A 12,354-nucleotide genomic window follows, 5' to 3' on the forward strand; every position below is an offset into this window, starting at 1 on the left:
CAGCACTCGCCATACATGCGATAACGGCCAATTTTGCTGGCTCTAGGAGTGCGATCAGTGTACCTGATGTTAAATGGTCTAAACCTGCTCAAAATCTTTATAAAGTGAACGTGGATGCATGCTTCATGGAAGATGGAAGCGGAGCCACATCAGCGGTTCTTCGAAACCACTAGGGTGAGGCTCTTACTGGATCAACAACTCTCTTTATGCATGTGCTTGATGCCGCTGCAGCGGAAGCTTTGGCATTGAAGAATGGCACGGACCAGTGGGGATGCTCAAATGTGGTCTTTGAATCTGATTGTCTTAAGATTATCCAGGCATGCAAGGGGGAAGTTGATATCCTGAGTCCTTATTCTGCTACTCTGAATGAGTGTTTTCATTTAGCTCGAAGTATTGGTTTAGTCTTGTGCCCTCACTATCCAAGGGAAGGATACAAGGTGGCACACAAGCTTGCTAGGAGTTCCTATGATTCTAATTCTGCAATTTCTTGGGAGGGTGATCATCCACAGATTAGCCTAGCTGAACTTGTTAGTGATGTAACAATTATTTGATTTGAATAAAGTTTGGCACAAGTTCAAAAGAAAAATCCTTGTGTAGTTACTAGGTTACTATGCTATCCTAGTAACAGCTACGGTCCGATGACAGTCACAAGATTATCGATGTTAGTTGTCACACGGTTGCTGCGCCGATTGACTCACCCAGCTTGCTCTCAGCAGTTGACAGCGACAGCAACAAAAAAGTTCACTCTAAAATATAAGTAGGCAAGATCCACCAAGCTCGGCAGCTCAGACCGAATTATATTGAATAACCATTTCAGAAGAGTAGAAAACTTTGGACGTATTTCATCAGTTGGATACACAAAATGCGCAATGGACAGGTTGCTGCTAAAAATTTACATCCTGCGCTTGACGACTTTATCAGTTACATGCACAAAAAACTACTGCTACTACCATCTTCTACACGGGAACCAGAGTGACATGGTCTGGCTTCTACACGCCAAAGCAAATATATACAGCATATATACGGCTTTGGCCTCAAAACTCAAAAGTTTATCTACCGCACGACCTACTATTGCACATTCAATTGGGAATTCCGGAGCTCTGGAATAGACTGTACATCCTTATTTGTCAGGTCTAATTGCCCGCCGCCCTCAGCTACCTTCTCTAGGAGAAGCCTCAGCAATGGGATCGTCGAAAGAGTTCCAGCAGACCCAACCATGATGAGCTTCTTCTGCATTATGTTCACCAGAACAAGTTCAAAAATACAATAGCGGAAACGGAATTGTATAAATATGATAGCTGGGTTTACCACGGCAGGGTGACAGTTACATTCTCTTTTTTGCAAGAAGCAACCATCTAAATAGGTCAAAACAGGGTGTCTACATGTTTTCTTTGTGTTGTGTGGTGTGCCACTTCTACAAAAGCCTATTCAAGATCATTATGTTTCTTCGAATGGTAATCCAAGATCATTATAGTCCAGGTAATATTGTTGACGATGACAATCACTTAAGTACAAGAGAATGATGATCCCAATGGGAAAGTAGAGTACATTCACTGCCACTGACCTTCGCACGTGTCAAGACAACATTGATCCTGTGCCAATCGCCAAGCAAAGAAGAACCACTAGCCCTTGAGTTCCCACTGGATCGTACAAATGATACGATAATACAATCTTTATCCCTCCCCTGTAAAAAGTAGATTTGTTCAGCACTAAAAGACCACAGTACTGATGATTTGTCAGAAAAGTCCCAACCAAAACCAATGAATCAGCAAAAACAAAACAATTGTAACGCAATAATTGTAACATTTTCCGGGATGACGGTAATGCTCTATTGTCCCAGTGAGAAACTGAGCATGAGCACTAAATCCAAGAGTAAGCATGCAACTGATTACTTCAAAATGTTACACATAAGAAACAACTAAAGAGAGATAAGAGTCATAACACAGCCACCATAATGAAATTGATTATTGAAAGATCATCACGGCTGAAGGAATACAGGAGTCAATGACTTGCTCGTGCAAAACAGTATTTTTTTTTTACCTGGTATTTGTCAATTGTATGAACCTCAACCAAAGGATCAACCTGCTGCCGAATGAGATTCACTTGGGCATTATATGGGGTTATTATACCAATCTCGTCTTGAGCTACACCTCTCTTTAGCAATTGTTTCGTTATCTACAGAAAAGACAAGTTTTCACTTTAAAAAAATGCGAGAATAAAAATGACTTTGTATCAGCAGTCTGGATATGCAGCAAAGATAACTTGCTCAAAGTGCATCATATGTCCAACAGTTACATGAAAACAGTTAGATTTCACCCAATGCATTGGTGTTCTTCATATGTTGAACTTGACTATTGGGCCATTTGCAACACTAAGCATAAAGTTCAAGTTTGTGGACTAGAGCAGTTGCATCTGATCATTCACCTAGCTTAAAATGTACTTAACTAGATAAATACAAGCATACGTATTCATTCTCAGTGCGGCACATAGACAAGACAACAATAAATTAAAGCAAGACCAAGATATTGGGTATTACTAAATATTCAAAATGACACAACACATGTTGTGCCCATGCGCACACAGGCACTCAACTGAAAGCAAATACATGGCAAATGTGCAACATCTCAACTGGTAGCTATAGAGGTCAGTGATTACTTGCTAAAACACAAGAGAAAGGCATGAAATATGGCCCATGGCCATCGCCGTAGACCAGGACATACCCATGAAACAATGTATGCTTCTGTAGGATTGTTCACGGTTCTATGTTCCTTGGCCTCAAGTGCCGGTACTTGATCTGTGTGAATTGGTCACATAGTTAGCACTGAAGGCAGAGTATCACAACGATGTAACTAGTTGAATTTATTGAAAAAACCTGTGTTCGCAAAGATAACAGCCCTATCGGGATTCAAAATCTGCAATTAAAAGAATAGGGCACACCGATTAAAAGGAGGTTGAGAAAGATGATACATGGCAGTGTGACAAACCGAGGTAAGCAAATCCAAGCTTTCAATAACAAGATGTTTCCATATTGAGAATTGAAATTTTCAAGCAGAAGGCAGTGTTACCTCCTTGAACTTGAAGTGAGCCTGTTGTTTGCCAGAAAACTTGAGTTTCGCATTTGCGATTTCTAACGAACCACAACATAACCTATTGCCATAAATCAATGAATTTGAGAGCTCCATAATACCAGATGACATTCGGTACTGCAGGAATGTAGTTTCCAAACATGAGTTTACTGGAACAAAGGAGATCTTAACTAAAAAGAAAATATGTGGCATTGGCAGTAAGAGATAATAGTGAAAAAAGCAGGAGTTCAAACCGACTAACCTGGCACCTTAGTGCTGAAATTGCTTGAGGATGTGCCTCTGACAACCTCCAAAATAAGCTAATGCCCATCCCACTCTCTCGAGCTTCAAAGCTCTGTATGTACAAAATTGCTAGAGTTAATGAAAGGAGTGGCATAAAAAAGCATTATGTAAAAAGGAAAACTGAAGGATTAGTAACCTGAACAAGTGGAGGAAGTTGATAATGATCTCCTACTAGCACAAACTTCGTTGCAAGCATCAGAGGTCCCAGTGAAACCTAGCGAGTAAGATGTGTGTGAGAAGGATGTAACCTCTTCAGTAATCATTTTTACAAGAATATACTGGTTTATCAGCTTGACCGGCTACTATATACAGTTACGAAGTTAGATGAGCATCGTTTTGTGGTTTTTCCTTTTATGGTATTTCCTTGGAGACTAAATTACCAAGCAATCCTGAATTGGGGCCTACCGGTAATGTGATTTGTCCAGCTTCATCCATGATACATGTGTCGAACTTCTTATGTGCTAGTAAGGGATGGTATACTCCCAAACAAGTAACTCCAACAACTTGCACTTGCTCCATTCTTGTTTTGATTGCATCTACTGACTGTACCTCTGTTGCTGTTCCACACACACACACACACAAATAAGAGCATGTTTTCTTCAAAAATTTAAAATGCATGTGCACTGACAAATGATATATTCTGACTTGATAAGCAATTGGCTCTGACATCAGGGTGTACAGCTTCATGCCTCCCGATTCGAATAAAATCTACACCCTGCAGAAAGACAATAATCAGAATAAAGCATGTACGTGTTTTGCTTCATTAAACTCAAATACTTGAGGCAGCATGTAAAAGTTTGCTCGCTGAAACAAATGAGGGTTTTACAATCGAATGGTGCTACATTAATGAAGCTTCAGAACACAAACCTCGGCCTTCAACTTCATAAGCAAATTATCAATAGCTGAATTAGTATATGAAGTTAGCAAAATAGATTCTCCTCTCATCAATAAGGACTTCACAGCATGCACCATTGTATATGTTTTGCCTGTTCCAGGCATTCCTAGAATAAGAGCATAATCTTTTGCTGCTAGAATCTGAAAACAAAATCTGCATTAGTCTTCTATTGAAATCTTGAATATTCACAAAAAGAAACATGAACTAAAAGAGCAAAGATTTACTTTATGCAGTGATCTCTGTTGGTCATTGTTCAAACTCGTTAGTGATTGTATGTATGATAATGCCGGGTCTTGGCTGAACAATCCTCCACTATCAAACCTGGGAGCCTATTAACATCCGAGTTAGGAAATTCCAGACAACAAAGACAATATGGGAAACATGCTATAACATAAAAGTGCTAGTGCCAAACAGACCTCAAGATCAACTACCAACTTCCGTAGTTTAGTGTTTTGCGGCTTCTGAGAAAACAGTTGGACAAGGTTGAATCTGGCAATAGTTTAAATACAAGCTCCAGTTAGATAAGAAAAGAGAACTTTTTTAAGTACCCATCCAAAGTGATAAACATGAACAACAAATAAAAACAAGAGCCAACCGCATGGTTGCAAATGAAGAGCTAAACTCATCCTTGTCTATCCGCCAAAGTTCGCGTTGGAGGTCTCCTTGCTCTAGCAAGGAGCTACTACCTGGAAGTCTCAGACGACGTGACAAAGAGACCTACAACACATTCCATTTGAAATACTTATAAATTTATAATCAATATAACCAAAAACAATGGACAGATAAGGTCTGTGATGGTCTGGTAATACCGTTATATGGGAACGGCTAATGTCCCTTATAGATCCATTTGCAACTGCTATCCTCCCAGATTGAGTGCTAAGCACCTAATGCAAAGTAGCAGAAGACGAGATAGAATTTAGTGTGTGGACAAATTAAACCGACCGACAAGGTTATAATGTCCATGCATCAATCTGATACTACCTTTGTACATTAATGTAAGACATTTTTGCAGTTCAACTTCAAACAAGAAATGACCTCTCTATAGCTATGCTCAAGTATATGAAATTAGACGATAGTTGAACCTGACACACCACCAATCCAGCACCTTATCTTTTCAGTTACCTATTTAATATGATTGCACTAGCTAGTAGCTACATAAGTTTCCAACATGTATCGCATATTCGTATTTGCTATTGATTACAGCTCTTTGGCTAAACTTGTTCTACAAACATATACATGTATTTAATCCTTGTCAACATAAATATGGTACAAAAATTATTTGAGATGATGGTATGCATAGCGCTGTGCACAGGTTGCCATGAGCATGTTAAACTTGAAGTGACCAATATTACTGAATACAGAAAGTGTACAAGGCTTACCACACAATCACCACATTTGAGGTTGAAATCTAGGCTCTCAGCTTGTGGTTCTGAATGACCAGCTGCTTCAGGCTGCATCTTCTCACGCACAAAATTATATATGTATCTTTTGCTTTTTCCAGATGAATCTACTGAGTGTTCATTTTTCATATCAAGGACGTAAAAGGATGGCGCAGAACTCTTGCTCCCAGAATTGTAATGAAGAGGAAGTAAAATTTCCTTTTTCTTGACCTGAATTTTTCATAAATTGAGTTAAGGGGGGGAAACAAGTTTTGGAGCACATTTGAGAAACTAAAGATTACCTGAGAAGTTCTAGCTTCAAGATCAATCAATCTATCCCAATGTTTAAGAAAGTTATGATGGGCAACTGATAAGTGATTCACCAGGTTATCAAATAGATCACCAAGCCCACTAGTTGCTGTATTTCCTCCATGTACCTGTTGCATCAAAATGGAAGTACTCCCATAAAGATTAGTTGTCACATGTACATTTCCTAATAAATAAAGTAGTTCCATTTTTTTCCTCAGCAAGGACAAATGCTAAGACTATGTAAGAGAAACAATTGTCTAGCAAACCTTGTGATATATGGTGCATGAAGTCAGGTGTCGGCATCCAGTACATGAGGATGGACTCTGGAAAAGAACAGGAATTTAGTTGACTTCTCACTAATGGATCACTATGTACATGTTTCTAGTTCTACCTGTAGCATTGCAGGAAAACTCTGTGAAATTGATGCCTTCAGAATCTCAGAGGCAAGCTCGTTCCGTCGCATCATTAGCCCAATTAAATCGGACCTCTTAACTTTGATACCCTTAATAAATTAATGAAAATGGGTAAGAATGGTACAAAATGTATTTTGAGTATCTTAAGTACAAGATTACCAATGTCTGGTCTGTGTGGAGATAATACAGAAGACCCATATCAATGTCATTATTCAAGTATCTGAAAATGCATGGGAAGACGTGGTATGTATTGAGTAATGGTTATGGAAAGACTGCTGAAGTGCTGAACAAATAAGGATCACAGGATAGATGGATTATACCTCTCTGACATCAATAGCGTGTATAATATCACCTGCGCAGAGTGTTCCATAGCTGACTGCAAGTGGATAAACTCTCGTGAGGGGCAACACAGAAGTAAGTGCTGCATCTATTTTATTTAGGAAGGACGGTTATATTGCTGTTTACGGAGATATTGGTACGCCGACATATGGGAAAGCAATATGTAACAAAATCTTATGCTTAAGGAATGTATTATAATGGTAAAGCCAATACCAAGACTAGCTATCATATTCAAGTACCCAAAAAATGTTGCAACGTAACAAGATCTGACATACAGTGATTGTGGAAATTAAAGAACATCAACTTTGCAAAAGTAAACGCAAGGCTAATCATGAGACTATTGGTTGGTTAGTTTTTCTCACAAGGCCAATATTTATTGGTTCATTTTACATGATTATATAATTGGTTGTTAGACTGAATACAACTATGTACTTGGCAGAAATTTACACACAAATAATGACAAATACCAGTGATGTTGGCATGTACTATGAAGACAGAGAAGCTATGCATGTCAGCATGTATGGAACAAGCAATTGGGCAACCAGGTTGTGAATAGGCTAGAAAACATACAGAACACAATAATCTCGTCGAGCATTAATAATTCCTAAGAACACTTGCTAAATAGTTGTGCGTTCTTACAGATAAAATAAATTAGGATATCCAGCAGGGTTCTGCAAATAAAACAATTATACTACCCAAAGACGCCAGAAGTTGGCCTTATGGAGCACTCACATATAAGTGGCACTTGCAGGTAACTTTTTATCCCAACTTTATTACTCCCTCCAATCCATATTCATTGTCGCTGATTTAGTATAATTTGTACCAAATCAGCGACAATTAATATCAATCGGAGGGAGTAGCAAATATGACCCCATCTCAGCAGTTTGCTACAGATCTAACTGTTCACCTCAGGAGGGTGGGAAGAGGTGAATACACCACTGCCCTATATTGACATCATGAGTAAAGATATGAAAATATGATTTGCAATAACCATGTGAAATCAAAATCACTCTTACTTTTCCAGAAGACAAAGGTGAATCAAAGTTCACAATCTAAACTGGTACTATCACTGAGTACCAGACCCCTGACCAGTATAGCTTATTGCAACAAGTACCTCGTTTACTAATTAATTACAATGTCGATCATTTACAGAATTCTACTGATAAACACCACATCATGCCGAGAAATATATAATGAGTATCTTCAGTTGGTATCCGCTATCCAGGAATATATGGTTACCTGGCCACTAGTGCTTTTACCAGTTTTGAACTCCAGTGGCATTACTTTGTCGTATGAATCACCGCTGCATGAATTTACCCTTGATATGACAGAAGCATCGATAATCCCTTTTAAACCGTACCTTGGGGCCCATGCCATCTCCTCAATATCCATCATCTAAGGCGCATGAGAATTTCATTTCAATAAAGCTATTAATTCTTTAAGAAGAAGCATGAAGAATATGGAACTTTTAGCTTCATGATTAGGCACCATACAAAATACAGGAATGCACCACCATGAAATGAACTTGCTTTATATACCCTACATAAAAGTTGCCTACCTCAATCACTTCAACAGTTTTCCGTCCTTCAGTATGTCCAAAATCCACGTTGGCGCTTTTTGAACCCTGAAAGTGCAGCATATCATTGGCAAACAGCAGTATATGATCATATCTTCTTCAGGCAATTACAAAACTATCCAAAGAGAAAAGAAAGTACAGATGATTCACTGATAAATTATACAATTAACATAAGATACTGTACCAGGATAGATAAAGAACTAATTCTGCACTGAAAATTATAATTGAACTGGCACATATATTAACAAAGGACTTGAGATAGAAATTGTTCCTTTTTTTAAACTTCTGAATGAGTGGAATATGAAAGCAGGTTTAATTTCAACAAAACTCAGATAAGAGTACTTAAGATATGGAATTGCTGTAAAGTTCAGAAATTCTTGTGGCCACATAAAGGACACCAAGAGTAAATAATGTGAAAGTTAGTATGCATGTGTATCTACCTTCATGAAGGATTTGTACCAATTCAACATTTTAGGGATTGCTTCAATAAGAATTGAATGTGTGCTCCTTTCACTGGCTGCGTAAGAAACTTTGAAAAATTAGTAACATAAATGCAGGGCACAGATAACAATCATTAGGTAACAGAGGAACCAGAAAACAACACTTGGATCAAACATGACTCGACCCAGATACAACTTATCTAAATATCAATTTTACATATGCTAGTATTTGATAAAAGAGTGCCACGGGCTTTGCAGGACATATAGGACTTAATGCTTTCTAATCCACTAGAAAGACAAACAGTAATGATTAGAATTAATAAAGCCACATTTATATAGAACTAGTCACGTTTATATAGCAGCTAATTTAGCCTCAGTGTTCTAACAAAAAGTATAAGGAAGAATCACTAATCAGCACCCGGTATAACTCAATAATGATATAATCTAACCACATGAACACTCCAAGCAATATGATGTTTAGAGTGTTTTCTCATAAAGTAGGAAATTTTGCCCTGGATAGTACCTCCACATGCATACAGACTCTCGAGGTTGTTCAAAAGAACTTCTTTTGCTTGTTGTTCCAAAAACTGCCTTGAAGGAACATCCTCAAGTAGCCCAGCCTAAAGCACAAAAAACAAAACTTCAGGCATCTAAATTGTTACAAGCTTACAATATTAGCTGACCAAAAGAAATTGTGGAATAGTAACCAAAGTCGGCAAGTATTCTTGTATCAAGAAACCTGAAATACTTGATGAAGCAGAGTACCCATCAAAGCGCTTGTGGAATATTCATTGCTTTTTAATCTTTCGTCGAGAACAGATCTCCTTGGACAATGGAAACTTGAAGCAACCTACAATCAACTAGTTATCAAAAATTCTGTAGGAAAATAAGAAACACATATCTACAAATAAATTTTGGGAGTTTTCTAATAGGATGTGATAGAAAGTTGCTCTACAAACTACAAAATCATGGTACCAGAACATAGCAAGTAGTACTCACCCGCGTTCCAGAGATGAGTAATTCTGGATGGACAATAACAAGATTGCTATCATGATCAACAGTGCATTTTCCTTGGTCACTGAATTCTCCAATTACACTTACTGTGTCGCCTGGGACGACAGTGCTATGGAACCTACAGTAGTATGAAAATGGGAATATAAAAAGATTGCTTAGGTGTATGTAGTGCATATAATAAAGAACTAAGCTTAAGTGGATGACCTCGCAGGTGCATCTATCCTATGTTGAAGAAGCCAAGGGGATGTTTAATACCAGTTATAACCCCAAGACATAGGGCGATAAACTGATAATCTAGTTTCCGACTACTAGGTTCAAGATATCCATTTCCATACAGTACTATTGTATACTCACCACTCGTCGCACAGATGCACTGAATACTCTTTCCCACAATGCTCATTCAGGAGACGCAGAACCTGCCAGAGAAAAGCAACTTTGCAGAGCACAGAAAGATCATTGGACATAAAAACCATCCACACAAGTAGCGGGACACACCTTAGCAGGATAGCGATCGCATGAACTATCACCTTTGTGTTTTTCTGACACCTAAAAAGTAAGGAAGAACAGAAAACCTTTTGTCACTAGAACAGCTCATCAGCATTGATCAGAGAACAACAGGTGGAAGCAAAAAGGCAAACCTCCAACACAAGGAAACTATCGAAAGATGGGGCTTCACGAGGCTTGTTGGATTCAACATTTAGACTGCTAGCAATAGGAGAACATTTGCTGTCCGTGCTATCACCACCTGTGACTTGACCTCCTTTATTCCCAGCATGAACTGGCAATTCTTCTTCCGTAATGGCATCTTCAACTTGATCTAGAAGATCCAATAGTGCCTAGCAAGAGAACATTTTGACATAATTTCACAGTTCAATTATGTGATGACTTCTTAATTCTGACAGGTAGCAAGATTACAAAACGGATGCTGTATCAAAAGAACATAGTGTAGTCATTTAGCTCACCTTTTTGTGCTGCCCTGCTTCCAACTGGTCAGGTCCTCCATCACAAGTGATACCAGCATTCAACGGCTGCTTGATACATGAAAAGATTAGACAACTGACAGTCACATTTGGCTGACAACCAAGACAAAAATTCAGCAAATATGCGTGTATACCTCGGTGAAGCTATAGGGCAGTGATGGTGGCGTCCGGAATGGGCTCTGGTCTTCCATACCATCACCGCCACCTGGGCCTATACCACACACACTCAGATTGCGTGCTGAAGCAGTACACCTCGACAAGCCCAACGGAGACGAATGCCACTTCTTCATAGCCTCGAGCGAGGAATGTTTCTACGATTGGAATCAACACGCCACAACCACAGGTTAGGAAACCACAAAGACAATGGATTTCATCAATGTACAGCCAGAGGTGGCAGCACCCGTTCCAGCACAGCGTATGTACGTGAGCATGTATGAACTCGCACATAAAGAAAGAAATTTCAGGGTTGATGTACCTCGTTGTTTGAGCACGGATGAAGCGCCATCCCTGGCAACTGCCTGGTGCGCAGACGATCGTTCACCGGCGAGATCTTCCAGGTCACGACCTCCCCGCCGCCATCGTCCTGGCTCTGCTTTATCAGCTGAACCGCGCAAACAAGTGGTCAGGCCACGACTAAAGCAGATCAGATCGGAACAATCACAAGAAGACGACGACTCACCATCCCGGGGGAAAACTTGACCCGCTTGGGCGCGAGGGTCTTGGTGACCTCCGGCGAGACCTCGGACAGCTCCTCCTCGGGCGGCGGGGGCGGGGGCGGGGGCGGCATGGGATCGGGGTTCGCCACGGGCTTCTGGCGCTTGGGGTTCTGGGAGGCGGCCTGGGACTGGTGGCGCTCAAAGAAGTGGAGGATGCCGAACTTGGCGGGCGGCTGCGACGGCTGCGAGGGCGGCTTCTTCGAGGCCGCAGCCGCGGCCGCGCGCTTCCGCGGAGCCATGGCTGCGCGGATTTGGGGGTTCCGGGCGGGAGGCCGGGGGCGGCGGGCGGCGGCGGGATTGGGAAACCGGATTTGGGGGAGGAGGGGGGGAGTGGGGCGGACCTGGGGTTGGGCGGGCTGCGGGGGTGGAGGGACGGGAAATTGGAATTCCCGCGCGAAGCGATTTCACCGGCGACAGGGCGGCGCCATTTCGGCCCATCAATTGCTGGGTCTGGCACTAACAAATTTCTTAGGCCCAACATGCTTCACAACCTTCAACTATCTTCAACCTCCTTGTTTGAAAAAAAAAACTATCTTCAACCTCCCGCAGGGTAAATCCTATTTGAACGCCCGTAGGCGAGCCCAGTTGGGTGTTCACTGCGCTGCCGCTGTTTGTTTCACAATGCTACGCGTCATTCGGGACATTGGATCAGCCTTTTGAAGCATGTTCAAGTTTGCAACACCATCCTTGTTGTGAAAACATTGCAACACCACCATTGTTGCGGAGCATCGCCGTCGTCGTCCTCACAACGGCATAGTTTGTCTTTTTCGTCACAAGAAGCATCGTCTCATCGTCATTGCAATAGCAGCAGCAACACAGCGTCACGGTGGTTGGCCCCGGTCTTCCAGCGACATCGATGATTGCAACATGGCGGATGTTGCGGTGAGGGGTATGCAATAGTGGTGGTTGGTGCTGCCCTTCCGGC

At 40.9% G+C, this 12,354-nt stretch overlaps 1 protein-coding gene across 2 annotated transcripts; it reads right to left on the reverse strand.

Annotated features, from left to right (window-relative positions):
• Positions 1 to 754: 754 nt before the first annotated feature.
• On the reverse strand, positions 755 to 11,750 carry EMB2411 (DNA replication helicase). 2 transcript variants are annotated; one of them, XM_048703159.2, is made up of 34 exons: positions 11,393 to 11,750; positions 11,189 to 11,314; positions 10,848 to 11,024; positions 10,696 to 10,761; positions 10,372 to 10,569; positions 10,229 to 10,279; positions 10,088 to 10,149; positions 9,719 to 9,851; positions 9,459 to 9,569; positions 9,243 to 9,339; positions 8,720 to 8,796; positions 8,262 to 8,327; positions 7,943 to 8,098; positions 6,685 to 6,740; positions 6,524 to 6,584; positions 6,343 to 6,453; positions 6,218 to 6,274; positions 5,945 to 6,079; positions 5,643 to 5,873; positions 5,073 to 5,147; positions 4,859 to 4,980; positions 4,680 to 4,752; positions 4,488 to 4,592; positions 4,236 to 4,403; positions 4,014 to 4,083; positions 3,774 to 3,919; positions 3,505 to 3,582; positions 3,328 to 3,420; positions 3,066 to 3,203; positions 2,873 to 2,912; positions 2,721 to 2,794; positions 2,041 to 2,175; positions 1,565 to 1,684; positions 755 to 1,230 (listed from the first exon to the last, which is right to left on the reverse strand). In XM_048703159.2, exons 1-34 carry the CDS (start codon positions 11,666 to 11,668, stop codon positions 1,069 to 1,071), a joined length of 3,846 nt encoding a protein of 1,281 aa, XP_048559116.2. In that variant the 5' UTR covers positions 11,669 to 11,750; the 3' UTR covers positions 755 to 1,068. The 2 variants fall into 2 exon arrangements, with proteins under 2 accessions (XP_048559116.2, XP_048559115.2); XM_048703158.2 differs by having other exon boundaries at positions 3,774 to 3,925.
• Between the last annotated feature and the right edge of the window lie 604 nt (positions 11,751 to 12,354).

The sequence above is a fragment of the Triticum urartu genome, chromosome 2A, assembly GCF_056163025.1.
Source record: "Triticum urartu cultivar PI428250 chromosome 2A, HENAU_Tu73, whole genome shotgun sequence".
Classification (NCBI taxonomy): domain Eukaryota; kingdom Viridiplantae; phylum Streptophyta; class Magnoliopsida; order Poales; family Poaceae; genus Triticum; species Triticum urartu.